The sequence below is a fragment of the Heterocephalus glaber genome, unplaced genomic scaffold, assembly GCF_053883595.1.
Source record: "Heterocephalus glaber isolate CG9 unplaced genomic scaffold, H.glaber_assembly_v1.0 deba00001451, whole genome shotgun sequence".
Lineage (NCBI taxonomy): Eukaryota > Metazoa > Chordata > Mammalia > Rodentia > Bathyergidae > Heterocephalus > Heterocephalus glaber.
In genome coordinates, this window is record NW_028258301.1 from 5627177 (window position 1) to 5649694 (window position 22518).

General features: G+C 38.0%; 1 protein-coding gene and 1 pseudogene across 9 annotated transcripts in view; both read right to left on the reverse strand.

Annotated features, from left to right (window-relative positions):
• Positions 1 to 22518, reverse strand: part of Cyp4x1 (cytochrome P450 family 4 subfamily X member 1) — a 140859-nt gene that overhangs the window by 53702 nt on the left and 64639 nt on the right. For 7 of the 9 annotated variants that reach the window (XR_015452655.1, XR_015452654.1, XM_004869317.4 and 4 more), the window contains exon 1: positions 3 to 271. The exons of 1 other annotated variant lie outside the window; for it this stretch is intronic. Coding sequence is in view for 5 of the 8 variants with exons in the window: in XM_004869317.4 (XP_004869374.1) it covers positions 3 to 179 (177 nt within the window). In the remaining 3 variants the exon portion in view is untranslated. Of the gene's footprint in view, positions 1 to 2; positions 272 to 22518 lie in introns of those variants that run through there. One more of the 9 variants, XM_087214875.1, reaches the window with a different exon arrangement.
• On the reverse strand, positions 4686 to 7000 carry LOC147827311 (uncharacterized; annotated as a pseudogene).

Here is a 22518-nt window from a genome sequence, read left to right on the forward strand (position 1 = left end):
ACCTTCTGGTGCCCGTGGAACCAGTGGGCGGGGGGCGCGGGGAAGGGGCGTAGATCCCGCAGCAGCCGCTGCCTCCGCAGGTACAGCTTGATGACCTGGAGCAGCCCCAGGGCCAGGCCGAACACGAAAGCCAGGTACAAAGGCCGCGCCCCTCGGGTCTCCAGCCACGAAGGCTCCATTGCTCTGCGCACGCCCAACGCGCCAGCCCAGTGAGTCTCCTGGGGCCGATGGTGCAGCCAGAGCTCCGGAGCCCCCAGCACGCCGCGTCCCTGAGCCCTGGCTTCTCACGCAAGAAGGAAGGGCGGGGGGGCGGGGGCGGGGGGAGCAGCTCAGGCCTGGGGAGAGGAGCAGACGCTCTTTCCCAGATTTCTACTGGTTATCCACGGATGCAGTCCTTGCTTTAGGCAGACTTTTTATATGATGCTGAGCTGTCATATATTGCTTGACACTTCAATCTCAGAAGATCTGAATTTAGATTCTGAAATAATGCCTAGGCTGGGATAATTGTTTTTCTTCTTTGTCACAAATAAATAATAAGAAGCTATGCAAAGGACCATTTTTCCCACTCTGGAATTCTGTCAGAAGCTCGAGTGTGTTGGAGGGGAAATTCTGTATGATCTTTACAAGTAGCACGCCATTAACTAGTATTTCTCTCGTTCAGATGCAATCAGGGTTCACCACATAATTTATAGGCCCCAGTGCAAGATGAAAATGTGGGATCAAAAATCTAATTTTAAAATGACAACAGCAGAGCATTAAACCAAACATATGTCCAGGGCAATTGTGTCCTACCCGAAGTCAACCTTGGATATAAGACAAAGCCAAGAGCGCAATTTATAGGAAAATATAATAAATACATCAGCTCTCTATAGAATGTGGTTTGTTACACGAAAAGGAAATAAACGAATACTCACTTCTAAGTGCCAAATATTAGTTCTTCTTATTTACTCAGGGTTTTAGAGAAATGCCTTGTGTTCTCACTTAAACATAGTTTCTTTTAAAAAATTTCAATCAATTTTTATTTTTTATTAGTACATGTTTGCCGTACATCATGATTATAGCATTGTGGGGAATCGGTACATGTGCATAAAGTATCTTAATTCTTTTTTTATCCTTCTCCCCCTTCAAGAATTTTTTCTGCCAGCATCAGATTAATCAGATTCATTTATTTTATACGTCTTTATCAAGATAATTATCATATATACAGATTGGTCCATATATACAGATTAACAGTCAGATTAACAGGATCTAAAACATAAAAATATGTAAGAATTATACTAAATCAAGGTACATTTTTAGATACATTGTCCTTGCTGGATTATAATAACATTTTTTCTCTCTCATTTTTCTTTTGTCTGTCTTTATTTTGTACTTTATTTATATATGGGGTTTCTCATATAAAAGAAGCCATGCAATATGCAAGCCTGTGTGTCTGATTTACTTCAGTTAACATTATGGTCTCAAGATGCATCCATTTTTTCTGCAAATGACTCAAGTTTATCCTACTTTATGGCAGAATAGTATGCTATTGTGCAAAAACACCACATTTTCCTTATCCATCATCTGTTGATGAATATACAGGTTGCTTCCAAGACTGAGCTATGTAAATTGTGCTGCTATAAACATGGGTATGCATACATCTCCGTGATATCATGTCTAGATACCTAGATGGGGAAGAGCTAGGTCAAATGGAATTTCTAGTTTTAGTTTTTTGAAGAATCTCCATACTGATTTCCACAGTGTTTGTACCAGTTTACATGTCCATCAAAAATGAAGAACAGTTCTTTTATTTTGCTCTATTTTGGGTTTCTCATATAAGAGAAACATGTGATATTTAAGCTTGTGCATCGATTTATTTCTTTAACATTATGGCCTCAAGTTACATCTATTTTCCCTTGAATGACTCAAGTTTATCTTTTTTATGACAGAGTAGTGCTCCATTGTGTGTAAATACCACATTTTCTTTATTCATTCATCTGTTGATGGACATATAGCCTGCTTCTAAGATTTTGCTACTATGAATTGTGCCACTATAAACATGGGTGTGATGTATTACTGTAATATGATGTCTTTAACTCTTTTGGGAAGATACTGTGCCTAGAAGGAAAATAGGTGGGTCAAATGGAATTTCTAGTTTTAGTTGTTTGAGGACTCTTCATACTGATTTCCATAGTGGCCGTGCTAGTTCATATTCCTACCAATAAATGAGGAAGTTTTCCCTTTTCCCAAGCCTCACCAACATTTGTTATTAGTGGATTTTTTGATAATGGCCATTCATACTGGCCAATCTCAGTATTGTTCTAATTTGCATATCTCTAATGGCCAGAGATGTTGAGCATTTCTTCATGTATTTATTGGCTGTTTGTACTTCTTCTTTTGAGAAGTGTCTATTCATTTCACTTGCCCATTTTTTGATTAGATCTTTTATAAAATTTTTTATATATTCTAGATATTGGTCTTCTGTCTGAGGAATAGCTGGCATTTTTCTTCCCATTTTGTAGGTTGTCTCTTCACTCTGTTGGTTGTTTCCTTTGTTGTACAGGAGCTTTTTAATTTGATATAATCCCATTTGTTGATTCTTGGTACTATTTCCTGTGCAATTGGGATTTTGTTGCGAAAGTCCTTGCCTATGCCTATGACTTCAAGAGCTATTTTTTTTTTTTTGTACCAGGAACTGAACTCAGCACCTTGTGTTTTCAAGGCAGGCGCCAGAACCACTGAGCTAAATCCCCGGCTTTCAAGAGCTATTTTATTTTCCAGCAAGTTAAGTGTTTCTGTTTTAACATTTCGTTCTTTGATCTATTTTGATTTTAGTTTAGTATATGGTGAGACACATGGTCTAAATTCAATCATCTGCATGTGGATATAGCAGTTTTCCCAACACTATTTATAAAGAGGCTTTCTTTCAGTATATATTTTAGGCCCCTTTGTAAAAGTTCAAATAATTGAATGTGATTGAGGTTGTTTCTGCATCCTCTACTTTGTTCCATTGGTCCTCATTTCTGTTTTTGCACAGTACTATACTGTTTTTAGCACTGTAGTTTTGTAACAATACTTCAAGTCCAGGGTTGTGATACCTCCTGATTTGCTCTTGTTACCCTATTTTTTTGAAACAACTTATAGAATTTAATGGGTTTCATTGTGATAATTTCATACATGCATATATCATGTCTTTTTTTTTTTTTTGGTACTGGGGACTGAACTCGGGTCCTTCTGCTTGCGAGGCTGGTGGTGGAACCACTGAGCTAAATCCCCGGCCCCATGTATCATGTCTTGATCACATGAACCCACCATTCTTCTACCATCTTCCCCTTCCTCATTGGCCTTTCCTAGTCCCTAATAATTTATCTCCTACATTCAAATCATCTTTATTTAATAGTTTCTACATGTGAAATAAAGCACACAATGAGACATTTGTCTTTCAGTGTCTAGCTTATTTCTCTTGATATCCCCCAGTTCTGTAGATTTTTCTGAAAATGACCTGACTTTATTTTTTTCTTATGGCTGAACAATACTCCATTGTGTATATGCCTTATGTTGCTTATTCACTAATCTGTTGACAGGCACCTAGGCTGATTCCGTATCTTGGTTATTGTACATAGTGATATAATAAACATAAGTATGCAAGTATATCTTTTGAATGCTGACCTCATTTGCTTTGGATATATACCTAGGAGTGGGACAGATGAATCATAGTTCTATTCTCTTGAGAGTCTCCTTTTCTTTGCCTTTTTAAAATCTAAACTGAAACCTTGGGCTTGTGGACGCTTCCTCTTTAATCAAATTCAGTGGTGTCTCCAGATATCTTTGCTTCTATCTACATGTCATTACATTGTAACAATTGTTTGGTAATGCAATTGTACTTACATTGTGACTATTGTGATAATACAAGACATACTCATAATTATTCCAGGGATAGAACTTGGACATTGTGGGGGGTCATTATTTAGCATAACACAGTACCTTTCTCCCTGTCACCTTAATCTATCCATATCAATGTCATGTATATAATGTTCATCTATCTGATTGTCATTCACATATTCTTCTTTTTTTAATGTAAATAATATTAGCTTTAATATGAAAGAAAATAGGCAAAATTAGGTACATGATATAATATATAATGTTGGGATAATCTTGTCAAAATATGAGAAACATGCTCATCTACAAGTTGTGTGAAAACAAATCAACTTTGTCAAAAACACATGTTCACAAGTCCTGAAAATATTTATCTTCATATAAAATATGGCAGCAAATTCTTTTGTTACACAGAATACAGAGTATACACACCAAAACTTTAAAACAAGTAGTGGCAAAATCCTAATTAACAAAAAGCAATTAACAAAATTAAGTTTTTCAGTGGCCTATACCTCCAAATTGTAAAGACTAAACAAAAACTACACAAATACTAACTCTACTTGAAAGTTAAAAAGTACATTTTAATTCACCATGCTTAAGACACTATGTATTAAGCTCAAAGATACATAAAAATATCTATGTCAACTTAATATTTTTATATTACTCTCTGCAGATACACAATTCATATATTTAAGTGATTTACTGAAAAACAAATAATGTATGTACTTTAGGATATCTCTATCTGGGATTTTATTTTTGGAAATTTTACGGAGAAATATTGACCTCAAGCTTTCTGTATTAATTACTCCTACAGGTCTTATAAGAAATTTTCACAGGATTTTCAAAATAGGCTGACATATATAAAGTTTCTCTCCAGTGAGATTTCTTTCATGTATTTGACAATACATGTGTGTACTGAAAGCATTCCCACATTGCTTACATATATATGGTTTCTCCTTATGGTGAGTGTCTTTGGCAAACACCACAATTGCTGAAAGCTTTCCCACATTGCTTACATATATAGGGTTTCTCCCCTGTGTGAATTCCTTCATGTTGTTTACAACTATCTTGTGTACTAAAAGCTTTCCCACATTGCTTACATACATAAGTTTCTCCCCTGTGTGAATTCTTTCATGTATTTTACAATAATGTTGTGTACTAAAAACTTTCCCACATGGCTTACCTAAATAGGGCTTCTCCCCAGTGTGAATTTTTTCATCTATTTTACAATAATCTTGTGTACTAAAATCTTTCCCACACTGCTTACATACATAGGGTTTCTCCTCTGTGTGAATTCTTTCATGTATTTTACAACAACTTTGTGTATTAAAAGCTTTCCCACATTGCTTACATACACATGGTTTCTCCCTAGTATGAATTCTTTCATGTACCTTACAATAATCTTGTGTACTAAAAGTTTTCCCACATTGCTTACATACATAGTGTTTCTCCTCAGTGTGATTTCTTTCATGTATTTTACAATAACGTTGTGTACTGAAAGCTTTCCCACATTGGTTACATATATAGGGTTTCTCCCCATTGTGATTTCCTTCATGGATCTGAATATCATTAGGTGTTCTGGAGGCTTGCAAATTTTTCTTATATGTAAAGATCTTCTCTCTAAGGTGAATTCTTTCACTAAGATCAGAGTGGGATTTCCCACGTTGAGCATATTCACAGGGTTTCTCTCCAATCTTTGTCCTTGTGTGCTTCTGAAAGGACTGGAGATCACCACAGGTTCTTCCACATTCATTACATTTGTACAGCTTCTCTTCCAAGCCCAAGTACTCAGAAGTCTTCAGGCCAGTGTGAGCTATAATGGGCACATTTAGTGACAAATGCCCAATCAGGGGCTTTCTGTGAGCAAAGCTGTCAGCTGGTTTTAAACCAGCTTATTTCATGTCCACATTAGCATCTGGAGTCCACGGGAGTATTTCTTCATATTGATTCCAACCTTTATTTTGATAGCATTTCTCTACCTCTTCATTTCTTAGATTTGTCCAGTAACTTTTTTACTCTTCTTCAACTTTCTGGTTATCTCAGGCTCTTCCTATAGCAGCCATGTTCCTAAAAGTTTCCCTCATCACATCTCTGTAGAGCTTCTTTGGGGATGGATTCAGCAAAACCCACTCCTCTATGGTGAAGTTCACAACTAAATCCTCAAAGGTCACTTCCTCCATTGTGTGGCTTCAGGTTTTGCCAGGGTCCTTCCCATGCAGTATGCAGCCAGTAGACGTCACAGAAGTTGGCCTAGCAAGCTGGGTGGGGGCTCTCAGCAATGTTGTCTCCTGGAAATTTTAGGACAGTAATTCTGCTTGCCACTGTCCCACAATCTTTGTTGTCCTATCCCAGCCTCAGTGTTAGGCAGTGTACCTGTGTGCCTGAGCCTCCTTTAGAAGTGAGTCTTTCTTAGTATTCCCAGCTCTCTTCTTCAGGTATTAGTGGTTAGTCTTCCAGAGGATTTTCTGTTCCTTCTCCAGTAGTGGTAGTAAGTAATAGTAGTATCAAATTATTTCTACTGAGGGCTGGGGATTTAACTCAGTGGTTCCACTGCCTGCCTCACAAACACAAGGTCCCAAGTTCAATCCCTGGTACCAAAAGAAATTATTTTGACTATCCTCCAAATGAAGGTATTTTGCTTCTACCTCCAACCTCCAAGAAATAGAGGGTCTTTGGCTTTGTCATGGGATTGAGTGGGTGTACTATCCTTCTTTCAGAGGCTGAGGGATTTGTCTTCTGTTTCTCCCACAAAAGCAGCATCTGCATTCTGGGGGAATATTTGCTGCCCCTCCATCAATGACTTAAGGCTTTTGCTTGTGGCAGAGTGGTCCAGGGAACAGGTGGAGTTTTGTGCCCGTCCACCTCAGCAGCAGCTGTTCTGTATATCTGTGCCTTCTAGGGGGTTCTTTCCAGTGTCCTGTTGTGCCCCTGCTGTCTCTTGTGAACACCTTGCAAGCGGCTCCCATTCCATGGCTTCCTAGAGGTGCTGCTGCTCTGGACTCCTCCATCCCGGGCCTCACCACCTTGGCGCTGTCCTGAAAGTGCAAATTTGTTGCGAGGGCCATGACGGAGTCCTCGGCCTCACGGAGCAAGCTGAGATGGGGTTGGCAGCAACTGGAGCGGTGCAGAGCCTGAGGGCTGCACTCTGGACTTGGACCACACATATTCTTGTTTGCAAATAAAATTCACAATGTCACCTGTAGTGCATGTTTTCACTTGAGAGAAAATGGTGAGAAAAGAGAGATAGAGGGAGATGAGATAGAGGAGACAAATCTGTGGGAGACTAATATTGATTATGCCCAAAGCAGGCTGTAAAAAGTTAACTTCACAATTGGCTTGTTTTGAGAAACGAGTCTGGTCAAAGCCTATGTGCCAAGGTCAGAGTAACTCACACCCAAATTCCATTCCCACAATTTAAACCTTCTTACTAAAAGGACAATGTCTTAATTACAACCACATATTTTGTCTATTCTGTTCCTAATTCAAGAATGCTTTGTCTTGCCCTTCACAAGCCTTGCTTACATTAATTTCCATAGAAACCACATGTAGTCCTGGCCTTACATGTAGCTTGCCTTTACTCCAATTGATTGCCAATAAAAATCAGTGCCTGGGACTGGCCAGTGAATTAGTTGATTGCACTGGCATTGGTCGTCCTGGAACTCTGCTTTCTCTTTTTTTTTCTTAAATTCTTTTATTGGTACATTTTAGGTATACAGTACATTTACATTTATCATTGGAAACTTGTACCTTTATATGATGTATCTTGGATCTTATTTTTTCCCTATTCCCTGCCCTCCCTTCACCCCCTCCACCCTTCCCTATTTATAAAGACTTTGTTTCATTTCTCATACTTTTCCTTTCCCTTCTTTCCTTTCCCCTACTCCTCCCACTTCCCCTACCCCTTTGGACCTTTTATTCCTATTTTGCATTATCAGTTATTCATTTTAATCCTTTGTACATTTTAGGCATACAATATAATGACATTCATCATTGGAAATTTATACCTTTACATAATCTCTCTTGGTTCTTATTTTTTCCCCATTCCTCTGCCCTCCCTATTTACAAAGACTTTGTTTCCATTTTTTCATTTTCTCATAGTAATTCCATTCCCTTCTTTCCTTTCCCCTACCCCTCCCACTTCCCCTTCTCCTTTCCCCCTTTTCTTCCTATTTCACATCATCTATTATACCTTTTAGTCCTTAGTTACACTTTCAGTTTCTCACACTAGAGAAACTATTCAGTATTTACTCTTGTATGTCCTATTTATTTCACTTAAGAGAATCGCCTCAATGTGCATACACACACACACACACACACACACACACTGCATTTACAAAATAGTGATTGGTATAGGTTAACAGCTACGAGCTCTAGCTTTGTAATCAGATTTTCTTTCAACCCTTCTCTATACTGACTGATGAAGTTAGTTCTTGTATCTGCATCTCTATTTCCTAATGTCAAATGGGGCTGTGAGTTCTTATAAAGATTCAGTGACATGACATGCAGGTGGAGTTTTGGACACTTGGCACATAATGGGTCACAGGGTAACAGGTGTTAGTATTTGTGGGGCTGCTAGTTGTATCTTATTGTTATTAACATGGCTATCTCTAGGTGCACAAACATGCTTTCTCCCTTCTCACATCAAAGAGTGGGTACCGAGAGACTCCCAGTCACAGGGATGCTGCACCCAGCCAGAGAACACAGGGTGCAAACAATGCTTGGCATCTGAATCTGCACAGCAGAGGCGCCAGGGGGAACATAAAGGCCATGGTTATGAGCCCCAGAAGATAGAGCAGAAGTGAACAACAGAGAGGGCCTTTCTGATGCATATATATATATATATATATATTCTTTTTCTTTCTATCTATACCTTATGGCTCTATATTTCTCTCCCTCTTTGTTCCTGTCCCATTCTGAATTTTTTCTCTCTGTTCTTTCTACTGTCACTTTTATAGGAAGGTGAGTACAATTTCTAGATTCTCTATTGTTGTCAGTTTGTTCTGTACCTTGTCTCTGTTCTTTCACTCTGTCTTCTCTTCCTGTCTTCAACAGATCCCCACAATTTACATGCTCTTCCCATGTCCTCTAGCCTCATCTCTAATCTTTTCCTCTCCCTCTATCTCTCTACCCCTCCCTCCCCAACCCCTGTTGAATCCTTATCCCAAAGGGCAAATTTGCCATATTGAAGGGTTTACTTACTACAAACATATTTTGGGCTGGCCCTAGATTTTGATCTAGCTTGCCCGGTTAAAGGTGACAGATTAACTGCTACCACAAATTGTCATTTTCTAAGCTGTTTGATGCTGACTGTGTCAATTGGACTAAGGCATTGTGATTGATCTAAACAGTTGTCCTCCCTGGCATACTGAAAACAAGATTGCCTAAGAGTCATTAGAGACTCAAAGCCTAAAAAGTCCAGCTATACCTGGAAGATATCTCTGAGAAGCAATGACTCCATAGGGACTCCAAACAAGAGTAATAAAGAGACTCAAAATAAGAAATATTGGAGTATCAGCAGGAATTAAAGCAAAAAACAGCACTAACAACAGAATTACAAATGAGAAGACACCTTGGTAGGACATAAACACAGACTTCCAGCTAACCAAAGGCAAATTCTGGGGGAAACAAGGTGGAAAAATATGATAATCAACCACCTGGACACCCTGAACTGGTAGCACAGGAAGTAACAACACAGATGAATGAGGCTCTAGAAAAACTGAAAACAGAAATAATTTCCCAGATAACTGCAGAGATGGTAAGCAGAGTGAAAGACATGAGGCTCTAGAACAGAAACAGATAAAAAATAGATGAGCTAAGAACCATGCTGGAAGCCATGAATGCCCAGCATAAGAAAGAAATGGAAACCATGATTGCACAACATAGGAAAGAAGTGGAATCTTTCTAATCTAGTCCATAGGTCTGAGTAAGTCCTCTAAAACCTCAATGTTCGTATCAGGATCATCTGAAAACTTTCTTGGGTCTCATTTAATCTGTCTTGGATCACTGAGAGAAAAAGACACGTGAACACAGGTAGTCCCGTATTTGCCATTTACTTCCTGTAAGGGATGTTGTCTTTGAGAGACCTGAACAACTTAGTTAAGGATGGATATAGCCTCATGGAGATTTTAATTATGGCTGGCCTAGAAACTCCACCCTCAGCACCTGGTGTTCACAGCTTAAGGTTGTCTTGGAAACTTTGTTCTCAGGGTTAGAGGTACTGAATTTTTTTTTTTTTTTTTTTTTTTGGTACCGGGCATCAAACTCAGGTCCTTGAACTTTCAAGGCAGGCAGCAGAAACACTGAGCTAAATCCCCAGCCCCCAGTACTGAATTTCTTTTTTTTTTTTCTAATTAATTTTATTGGTACATTTTAGGTATACAATTCATTTAAATTTATCATTGGGTCTTTGTGCCTGTACGTGATATATCTTGGTTCTTATTTTTTCCCCCATTACCTGTGCAGCCTTCACCCCCTCCGCCCTTACCTATTTACATAGATTTCATTTCCATTTTTTTTTTCTTTTCTCATAGTTTTTCCTTTCCCTCTTTTCCTTTCCCCTTCCCCTCCCTTCACTCCTTCGTCTTTGGACTTTTTTTCCTATTTCAAATTATCAATTATTCATTTTAATCATTTTAAACCTTGTTTACACTATCAGTTTCTCACACTAGTGAAACTATTTGGTATTTACACACATGTGTCCTATTTATTTCACTTAAGAGCATGGCTTCTATATGCATCTATTTAGCTATAAATGACTCTAGTTTTTTGTTCTTTATGGCTGAGTAGTACTCCATTTTATTAAAAAACCACATCTTCTTTATCCAGTTTCCAGTCGATGGGAATTTGGGCTGTTTCCAAGCTTTTGCTATTACAAACTGTGCCGCTATAAACATGGGAGCACATATATCACTGTGGTATGACTCTTTTAATTCTTTTGGGAAGATACCCAGCAGGGGAAGAGCTGGGTCAAATGGGACCTCTGGTCCTAGTTCTTTGAGGTATCTCCATATTGACTTCCACAGTGGTTGCACCAGTCTGCACTCTCACCAACAATGGAGAAGGGTTCCTTTCTCCCCACAACCCCAGCAGCATTTGTTTTTTGTTGATTTCTTGATAGCAGCCATTGTTTGTGGGGTGAGGTGGAATCTCAGTGTTGTTTTCATCTGCATCTCTCAAATGACGAGTGATGTTGAACATTTTTTCATATATTTGTTTGCTGCTTTACTTCTTTGTCTGAGAAATGTCTGTTCATTTCAGATGCCCATTTTTGAATTGGGTCTTTGAATTTGGGGGGTCTGATTTTTTCAATTCTTTATATATTCTATATAGTAGTCCTTTGTCTGAGGTACAGCTGCTAAAAGTTTTTTCCCATATTGTAGGTTGTTTGTTAGCTTGGTTGGTGGTTTCTTTTGCAGTGCAGAAGATTTTTAATAAGATGAGATCCCAGTTCCTGATTCTTTCTGCTAGTTCCCATGCTGCTGAGGTTTGGTTCATGAAGTCTTTTCCTATGCCAATGTCTTCAAGAGTTCTACCTAACTTACCTTCCAGCAAGTTTAGTGTTTCTGTCTTAATTTTTATATCTTTAATCCATTTTGATCTTAGTTTAGTGCATGGTGATAGGTATGGGTCTAGTTTCAATCTTTGGCTGGTTGAAATCCAGTTTTTCCAACACTATTTATTAAATAGGCTATCTTTCCTCCAATGATGGTGGTTGGGTCCTTTGTCAAAGATGAGGTGGCTGAAAATGTCTGGAGTTGTTTCTTCATCTTCTAATCTGTTCCACTGATCCTCAGGTCTGTTCCTTTGTCAGCACCATGCTGATTTTATCACATAGCTTTGTAGTATAGTTTCAAGTTGGGGATTGTCATACCCCCAGCCATGTCTCTGTTGCTTAGAATTGCTTTAGCTATTCTAGGTCTCTTATGGTTCCAAATGAATTTTTGGATTGTTTTCTCTAGTTCTGTGAAGTATGTTGTTGGAATTTCAATTGGCATTACATTGAATCTATATAGTATTTTTGGAAGTATGGCCATTTTCACTATATTGGTTTTTCCTACCCAGGAGCAAGGGATGTCTTTCCATTTTCTTGTATCCTCTTCAATCTCTTTTTTCAGAGTGCTGTAGTTTTCAGCGTAGAGGTCTTTTGCTTCCTTTGTTAGACTGATTCCTAGATATTTCATTTTTTTGGATGCTATCATAAATGGAAGTATTTCCCTAATTTCTCTTTCAGCGAGTCTGTTATTTGTGTACAAGAAGGCTATTGTTTTTTGAGTGTTGACCTTGTATCCAGCTACTCTACTGAATCTGTCAATTAAGTCTAGAAGTCTTCTGGCGGAATTTTTTGGGTCTTCTATGTAAAGTATCATATTGTCAGCAAATAATGACAGTTTAACTTCTTCTTTTCCTACCTTTATTCCTTTTATTTCTTTCTCTTTTCTAATTGCTGTGGCTAATGTTTCCAGAACTATATTGAACAGGAGTGGTGATAGTGGGCATCCTTGTCTTGTTCCTGATTTTAGCATGAAATTTTTCAGTTTTTTGACTATGATGTTGGCTGTTGGTTTTTCATAGATAGCCTTAATCAGGTTAAGATAAAGAACTTTTATTCCAATTTTCTGTAGGGTTTTTATCATGAATGGGTGCTGGATTTTGTCAAATGCTTTTTCTGCATCTATTGAGATGATCATATGGTTTTTGTCCTTGACTCTGTTAATATGGTGTATTACATTTATTGATTTATGAATGTTGAACCATCTTTGCATCCCTGGGATAAATCCAACTTGGTCAGGGTGTATGATCTTCTTGATGACCCTCTGTATTCTGTTCATCAGTACCTTGTTGAGGATTTTTGCATCTATGTTCATTAGGGAGATTGGCCTGTAGTTCTCTTTTAGGGTTGGGTCTTTCCCTGGTTTTGGAATCAAAGAAACACTTCCTTCCAAGAATGAATTTGACAGTATTGCTTCCCTTTCAATTTCCTTGATGAGTTTAAAGAGTAATGGCATTAGTTCTTCTTTAAATGTCTTGTAAAATTCAGCAGTGAAGCCATCTGGACCTGGGCTTTTCTTTGTTGGTAAATATTTTATTACATTTTCAATTTCACTCATTGTAATTGAGGTGTTTAGAATTTCTATATCTTCTTCATTTAACTTTGGCAATTTGTATGTATCTAGGAATCTGCCCATTTCTTCTGTGTTTTCCATTTTATTGGAGTAGAGGTTCTCGAAGTAGGTATTGATGATCCTCTGGATTTCTGTTGGGTCTGTTGTGACTTCACCTTTTTCATTCTTAATTGCATGTATTTGTGCCTTTTTTTCCCCTTTTTTTGATAAAGTTGGCTAAAGGTTTATCGGTTTTATTTATTCTTTCAAAAAACCAACTCTTTGATTCATTGATTTTTTTTTTGTATTGTTCTCTTAATCTCCATTGCATTGATTTTTGCCCTGATCTTTATAATTTCCTCACTTGTAGGAGCTTTGGATTTGTTATGCTCTTCTTTTTCTAGGAGCTTGAGGTTCTGCATTAGGTTATTTATCTGAGTTTTCTCTGTTTTCCTAATATGGGCATTCACTGGTATGAATTTCCCACATAGAACTGCTTTCATTGTGTCCCATAGATTCCTGTATGTTGTACTGGCATTTTCATTTACTTGTAGAAACTGTTTAATTTCTTCTTTAATTACTTCTGTGACCCATTGGTTGTTCAAGAGGGTGTTATTCAGTTTCCATGTGTTTGTTGGGGTTTTGTGGTTTCTTATGTTATTGATCTTCAATTTTATTGCACTATGGTCTGATAATATACAGGGGGTAACTTCAATTCTTTTACATTTACTTAGACATGTCCTATGAGCTAGCATGTGTTCTATTCTGGAGAATGACCCGTGTGCAGCCAAAAAGAATGTGTATTCTGATTTTGTGGGGTGGAACACTCTGTAAACATCTATTAAGTCCATTTGTTCAATAGCTTGGTTCAATTCTAGAATTTCCTTGTTAATTTTTTGTCTAGATGATCTGTCTATTTGTGATAGTGGGGTATTGAGGTCCCCCACTACAATTGTGTTAGTGTTTATTTGGTTTTTCATGTCTATTAATATTTGTTTTGTATAGTTGGAGGCATTCGTATTTGGTGCATATATATTTAGGATTGTCATCTCTTCCTCTTGGATTGTTCCCTTACAAGGATTTAGTGACCATCTTTGCCTCTCTTAATTAGTTTTGGTTTGAAATCTACTTTGTCTGCAAATAAGATTGCTACCCCTGCTTTCTTCTGGGTTCCTGTGGCATGGAGAACTGTTTTCCATCCTTTTACTTTCAGTCTATGAGTTTTTGAGTTAGATGTATTTCTTGTATACAGCATATTGATGCATTTTCCTTTTTAATCCATTGTGCCAGTCTATTTCTTTTGATTGGTGAATTGAGGCCTTTAACATTGAGGCTTATAATTAATAGATATTGATTTATCCTTGTCATGCTGTTTTACTTTTGTTGACTCTTTTATTTCTTATTTTTCCCCCTTTCCCTTTAGCGTCTTACCTTGCCTGGTGGCTTCCCTCTGTTGGGCTTCACGGAGTTGTGGCCTTCATTGCTTTTTTCTAGGATATTGTTTAGAATTGCTTGTAGTGCTGATTTGGTGTTCATGAAATTTCTCAGGTGTTCTTTGTCGTGGAAGTATCTGATTTCCCCATTGATTTTGAAAGATAATTTTGCAGGATATAACAGTCTAGTTTGGAAGTTATTTTCTTTTAGGGCTTGAAATACTTCACTCCAGGCTCTCCTTGAGTAGAGGGTTTGTGTTGAGAAGTCTGCTGTGATTCTGCTGGGCTTTCCTTTGTAGGTGATTTGTTTCTTTTCTCTAACTGCTTGTAGGATTTTGTTTTTCTGTTGGGTTTCTGGGATCTTGACTATTATATGTCTAAATGTAGATTTTCTTTGGTCATGGCTAGTTGGAGTTCTATATGCCTCACTTATATGTATGTCCAATTCTCTACCTCTGTTTGGGAAGTTTTCCACTATTACTTCTTTGAACAGTTTTTTTTATGTCAACTGTGCTTTCTCCTGTTTTTTCATGCACTCCTATCTGTCTTATGTTATTCTTCTTTGCATTGTCTAGCAGTTGTTGGATTGATTTCTCGTGGTCCCTTACTAGTTTTAAGAAATCTCTATTTTCATGGTCTTTATCCATGATTCTGTCTTCTATATCTGATATTCTAGCTTCAGATTCCCTTAATCAGCTGTGGATACTTTCAATGGAGTTTTTGATCTTCTGAATATCTGTTTGAATCTGTTTCATGGATTCCATTTCTTTCTTATGTTGGGTGATCAGGGTTTCCATTTCTTTCTTATGCTGGGTATTCATGGCTTCCAGCATGTTTCTGAGCTCATCTATTTTTTTTAATCTGTTTCTGTTCTAGATCCTCTAATCATGTCTTTCACTCTGCTCACCATCTCTATGGATATGTGGGAGATTATTTCTGTTATGAATTTTTCTAGAGCCTCATTCATCTTTTTTGTTCCTTCCTGTGCTATCAGTTCAGGGTATCCAGGTGGTTGGTGATGGGACTTTTCCATCTCATTTCCCCCAGGATTTACCTTTGGTGGGGTGGAAGTCTGAGATTGTGCCTTGCTTAAATGTCTTCTCATTTTTACTTTTGGTACTGTCCTTGGTTTAACTCCTGGGTTGATAGTTTGAAATTGGTTATTGTAGGTATCTTTGTTGCCTGTAATTATGACCCTTATGGAATGATTGCTTCTCAGAGGTGTCTTCCAGATATAGCTGGTCTTTAAGTTTTGAGTCTCTAATGATTCTAAGGTTATCTCATTTTCCTTATACTAGGAAGGTTCATTGACTAGATCAATACCAACACCTTAGCCCAAGTGATACAATCAGCAACACCATTACAAGAACATCTTTGAAAATGACATTTTGTGGTAGTTATTAATCTATCACCTTTAGCCCTGCAGCATTTCTTAACTGCAACCCTCCCTCCTTGAATTGGGCCAGATGTCCAAACTAAAAAAAATTACCATGCTTTGCTAGCAAAAGTACATGTAGACCTGAAGCTTCCTGTAAATCATATTGATAGAAAGAAAAAAAAAAGTTTCAAGTAGCTTAGTAGATTGAATATGAAGGTAATTGTAGAAGCAAAATAAGTAATGTATTCCTTTAAGATTTGCTTTTTTCATTGCTCTGGATGTTTAAGGTGTTAACCAGTAATTTAATTATAGATAACATTTTGTCCTAACAAAGTTTCAAATATCTAAGTGAATTTAAAATGTATATATGCCTATCTTGTGTCTGTGACTTGTAGGTAGGAACTGGAATTGTATTTACACATCAAAGACCACAACGAAGGAGTTAATGACTAACAAAAGTATAAAGAGAAGAGACTAACAAAAGAGAGGGGGGGAATCTGACCAGACCGGTTTCTGGTGGTCTCGCCAGCTTGCAAGTAAATCTTACTTGTTTTACCTGAGTTCTGTGTCTTTGAGCATTTCTTTCTGAGATTCCCGTAACAATTGCACTATGATTCAATAGTATTCAGGAGATTGTTTCAATTCTTTTGTATTTAGATAAGCATGCTTTATGGCCTAAGATGCAGCTATTTTGGAGAAAGTCCTGTGTGCTGCTGAGAAAAATTTTTATCCTGTTGTTGGATGGAACACTCTATAAATATCTGTTAAATCCATTTATTCGATGGTATGGTTTAATGTTGATATTTCTTTGTTTATTGTTTTGCTGATTTGTCTATTTGTTATAGTGCAGAGTTAAAGTCTCACAGTATGATGATATTAGTATTTACCTATCTTTTTCTGTCCAGTAGAATTTGATTTATGAAATTGGGTGTACTATTTGCTGGATACAAATTCACAACTATTATCCTTTCTTGTCGAACTGTTACCTTTACCAGTATGTAGTGGCCTTATTTATCTCATCTGATCAATTTTGGCTTAAAATCCATTCTGTCTGAAGAGAGCCTAGTACTCTTGCTAGCTTTGAGATTCTAGTGCATGAAGTATAATTTTACATTCTTTTAAGTCTATGTGTTTCTTTTTGGGTGAGGCATGGCTCTTGTAGATAACATGATTCAATTTTGTTTTTTGATCCAATCTACCAGCCTGTGTTTTACCATTGGATAATTAATACTTTTAACATTGAGAGCTATTATTTTTGACTATTTACTAAATTTTGTCATTGAAGTATTTTTCCAGTGCTGTTTCCTTTAGTTATCTTCTTTCACTTGTCTTTCAGATAGATTTATACTAGATTTATACTTTCCTTTGGGCTCTTTGGTGCTCCTGGCTCCCCTGTCTCTGTCTAGGATTCCTTAGTATTTTCTGCAATATTCATTTAGTATTTACATCTTTCTTTAGGATTTATTTTTATAGAAAGTCTTTTTCTCTATCAAGTTTGAAGGATAATTTTGCAGGATATAGAAGCCTGGCTGTGGGAATAAGGGGTTCCCAGAGGAGGCTCATTGATAAATGGTGTAGGAACCTTGGCAATCCTTTTCCTAAACTTTGGACATAGACTCTAGTCTCCTCCCCACATCATGCCTTGAACTCTTTGCTCTCAGGAAGTCTGGCCCTGACCCTAGGGGGCAACTCATTCCTGTGACTATAGATGTTGAAGAAGCTAACCAACTGCCTCAACCAGAGTGGGTGGGTTTAGGGGAACTGGTTGGGTCCAGGACATTATATTGTCCAGTCTGTCCAACTACTTGATCTGAAATGGTGAAAGAGAGGCAGGATCCCCCAGGAACCCCGTGTCACCAGCCAGGTCCCAGTAACTTAGGAAGGGAAGAGAGGAGGCAGCCTAGACAGGCCCTAAGGCCTCCTTCTCTCCTCCTGTACCCCTCTCTCTTGAACACCTCCTGTGAAGTGGCCTCTCCTACCCCATATCCACTTCTTTGTGTCCCAACTTCTCACCTCTTGACTAGTTTAACAACCCCAACTGGCCAACTTCCATCTGGCACCTGCCACAAACCACCTCACTGCTCTGTAGTTGGGGAGAGCTTCTTTCTCACCATGAAAGGTTTTATATAAGAAACATAACATTTGCTTTTTGTGCAATAGATAAACCATCATGAGTTCTGTAATTGCTGTGTTGTTCTGTTTGCCTTTATTGAGGACCTACATGCCCAGGGTTTGGTTCCAGATGTCTCTGAGGAATTAGAAAGACATGACTTTTCCCTTTTATTTTATGGAGAAGAGGGAAAATAGTCAAACAATTGAGTGTCGTAATCACAGACATTAGTAACTTCTAGAAGGAAATAAAGCAATGCTATAAGAAAGTAACAGAAAGATTTTTTTAGAGTGTCTTGGAAAGGCTTTTTGTTGGAGACAACATGTAAGGGAAAACCTGGAGGATCCTAAGGATCTGCCTGGTGACCAGTAAAGGAGGTGCATTCTGGAGGTAGGAACACCATGCACAAAGGCTCTAGGTTGGGAAAAATCCTGATGTCTTCCAGAAGCTGTCCCCTTGTGGAATACACACCTAAGATGAGGTTGGAGCAATCACGGAGGGTGGTATATATTCCATGATAAGGACTCCAAAGGACAAAGGAAGATAGTATGTAAAAAGCACTTGCCTCCATGCCCAGAACACAGCTACTATTAGACTACATAAATGATAGATTGGAAAAATGGGTTAGATTTTGAGTTTATGGCTGAGTACTTGGTTTGGTTATATTTACTTGCTTTGTGACTTTGAGAAACACAATTAACATCTCTGGGAATTAGTTCTCTTGTCTGTACAATAAGATTAGTAATATCTGTAAATTGAGGAGTAGCTAGGCTCTGCAAAGCTTAAGCACTATGCAAACACATGGGAGACTTTTTGATTTTGAAGCTTAGTTTCATGGAAGCACTGTGTAGGGTGCTGAAATTAGAGAATCTTACTTTCTCAGACTTGCCCCTGCCTCCAATGCCAGGGAGAACAGTGGTACAGAATGCCCTCATTAGGCATTCTGTAAAATGCAGACACGCATTTAAACAGACACGGGAGTGTTATGCCTTCCTTCTATCAGGCAAAGCAGCAAGCATGTAGGTTTCAAAGGCTGTGTCTGGGATATTAGGTGTTATCAGAGGAATAAATGTAATAAAGAAACATAAAATTGCATCAGAATCAAGTTCAACTTTATCAAAACCTAGAAAACAACAAGGGCCTAGGGTGATTTACCCATAGAAGTATTTGCTTTAAATTATTGCTTTTCTGCTTTTCTTTGCTTATAAACTGAGCTAGGGATTGGCCCTATAATCTCAGCACTCTGGAAGGCTGAGGCAGGAGGATCCAAAGTTCAAGTCCATTTGGGCAAATTAACAAGACTCTGTCTCAAATTTTTTTTTTTTAAAAAAGAACTGGGTATGTAGCCCAGTGCAAAGGTTCAGGGTTTCATCTTTAGTACCACATTAAACACACACAAATACACACACATACACAAACACACACACACAATCAGGAAGCATCCATGGCTATTGACAGCTAACAATTTATCTTTTAAAATGTAGTATCCAAACTGAATTTAGTCTGATTACCATGATGATCTAACCAGTGACATATTTTACTCATCACTTCCCTCACCAATTCATTAAATCAAGATGTGTTTATTAGGTATTATCAATAAGCACAGGCCACTGGTTCATGCCATGGGAAGCACAAGAATGTGCAATGCCTAGTCAACAGTCTTTGGTTGGGGTTTCTGGAAACCAAAATGATGGAAAAGTGCTTACTTGTAAGAACATCTTGACATACTAAGACAATTTTTCTGATGTGTACACAAACTCATGCTGTGTACAGTTCTATATTCTGTTTATTACTTTGTTGTAGGTTTTGCATATATCCTCCAAAATTCTCCATGAGCATCACATGCCATTGCTATGCACATATAGCCATGTGGTTTGCCGTGCACCCTTTCACAGGAGCCTCCCTGGATACCGAAGCTTGATTTTGTGCCAATATGTGGAATAGATAATCTCTTATGTCTTCCTGTTACTTGGAAACATGAGCTTAAACATAGCAGACAGGAAATATTCCTTGTAAATTTGGGGCAGCCATATGGACAAGAGGCTCCACCTAATAGTTACATGCATTAGGGTCAGGGATTTAGCTCAAGGTCCTTTGTTCAATACCTGGTACAAAAAAAAAAACTACATACATTAATGGTTAAGAGTACTTTTCTGTAACCAGACAGCCTAGGTCAGACTCTGGCTCCACATTTCACCAGCTGGGTTCTCCTAAGCAAATAGCTAGCCCCTTTCTACCTTAGAATTCCCATCTATATTATGAGATTTCTTGTGATGGTTGTTGTTTACTATTTTCTAGGGAGTTTGTGAGAGAAAGAAGTTAATGATTCAATCACTGCTCTGAATATAAAGTACAAATAACATAAAAAAACAAAAACAAAAACAAAAACAGTGTTGGAAGATGTTTAGCACCCAATTTTAAGACTTCTTCTAAAGCTACAGTAATCAAGGCAGTGTTGGTGTAAGGAAAGACATATAGATCATTGGAATAAAACAGAGAATCTAGAAATAGAACCACACATATATGGTCCACTGAGTTTTGAAAGACTATCCACCATCAGCATTTTATAGAATATAAACTCGATTCAAGAGCTGAGGAAGAGAGAGTGTCTTCAGCAAACAGCACTAGAACACCTGGTATCCATATACAAAAAACTAACCTCAACCCTTTTTTTCCATACATGAAAATAACTTGAAGGGATCTATGAACCTAAATAAGAAAGCCTGAAAGTATAAAACTTTAAGAAGAAATTATAAGGGAAAATATTTATGAATTCAGGGTAGGCAAGAACTACCTAGGATACAAAAAACATGATGTATAAAAGAAAAAAATTGATAAATGAGATTCCATCAAAATTTAAAACTTTAAATGACATCATTAAAATGAAAAGTAGTCCTTAAACAGACCATATTTACAATCCATATAACCTATGACCAGAATATATAAAGAATTCTTAGAGCTCATTAATAGACAACTCAATTAAAATGTAGACATAAAAGATGATATATAGCCAGTATAGCACAAGGAATGGTGTGCAATTCTAGAATCAGAAAAATACTAATCATTACAATAATAAGATTGAATTATATACTCATTAGGGAGATGAAGTCAAAAGTTTTAAAAGGCTTGTCATGACTTTTTCATTTTGTTGGATTCTCCCCCTTTGTGTTTAATTTGTCATGCCCAGTGGATTCATTCTGCTGGGTTTCCTGGGGTTGTGATCCTCATTGTCTTTTCCTAGGGTATTGTCTAAAATTTTTTGGAGTGCTTTTTTTGATATTCATGAAGTTCCTGAGGTGCTCTTTATCGTGAAAGTATCTTATTTCTCCATCAATTTTGAAAGATAGTTCTGCAGGGTACATCAATCTGGGTTGGAGGCTGTTTTCCTTTAGGGCTTGAAATACATCTCTCCAAGCTCTTCTTGCCTTGTGGGTTTGCATTGAGAAGTCTGCTGTGATTCTGATGGGCTTTCCTTTGTATGTGATTTGTTTCTTTTCTCTCACTGCTTGTAGAATTTTATTCTTCTGTTGGATTTCTGGAATCCTAACTATTATATGCCTATGTGTAGATTTTTTTTGATTAAGACTAACTGGAGTCCTATAGGCCTCACTTATCTGTATATCAAGTTCTTTCCCCCTCCTTGGGAAGTTTTCTGCCATCACTTCTGTGAAGAGTTTTTTTATGTCATCTGCACTCTCTCCTCTTTCTTCATTGACTCCAATCAGTCTTATGTTATTCTTCTTTGCATCATCTAGCAGCTGCTGGATTGATTTCTCTTGGTCCCTTACAATTTTAAAGCAATTTTTCTTTTCCTCTTCACTAATTGCAATCTTTTCTTCTATATGTGAAATTCTATCCTCACATTGGTTCATTCTGCTGTGCAGACTTTCGATGGAGTTTTTAATCTCTTGGAAATCTGTTTGTATCTGTTTTATGGATTCCATTTGTTTCCTATGTTGGGATTCCTCAGATCTGTTCCTCAGATCCTCTATTTTTTTATCTGTGTCCTCTCTAGATTTATTAATCATGTCTTGCACCATGAGCAAAATCTTTGCTGTTATCTGAGTAATTATTTCTGATTTCATTTTTCCCAGATTCTCTTTTGTTGCCAGTTCAGAGAGTCCAGGTGGTTGAGCATCAGAGCGTTCCATCTTGTTTCCCTTTAGGGTTGCTGTAGGCGATATGGAAGTCTGTTTTTGAGGCTTGTTTATGTGTCTTCTCATTTCCACTGGGTGTGTGTGTGTGTGTGTGTGCTTCTGGCACCCACGTGGCTCACCCTCTCTGCCCTAGGAGCTTGGGATGGCAGCAGGGGAGCTTCCTTCCGGGTGCTGGGACCAGCTCACCTTCTCTGCCCCTTCTGTTTGCTAAAGTCACCTGCTTAGGTCTGGTAGAGCAGTTGGTAGAACCTAGCCAGTGTGACTGTACTCCCATGTGTAGCACCTTTCTGTTTTGGAGTTGTTCATGGGGAAATTCTCTGGTTGCTTGATAGGAGGTCAAAGACTTGTCATTCCCAAGGAGCCCTCTTCTCTACCCTGGAGGAAATGAGTGGCTACCTGCAGACAGATGAGAAAGAGTGCAGAGGGTCCGTCTGCACACTGGAGACCGTCCATGCGAGTTCCTATCAGGAGATGGAAGTATCTG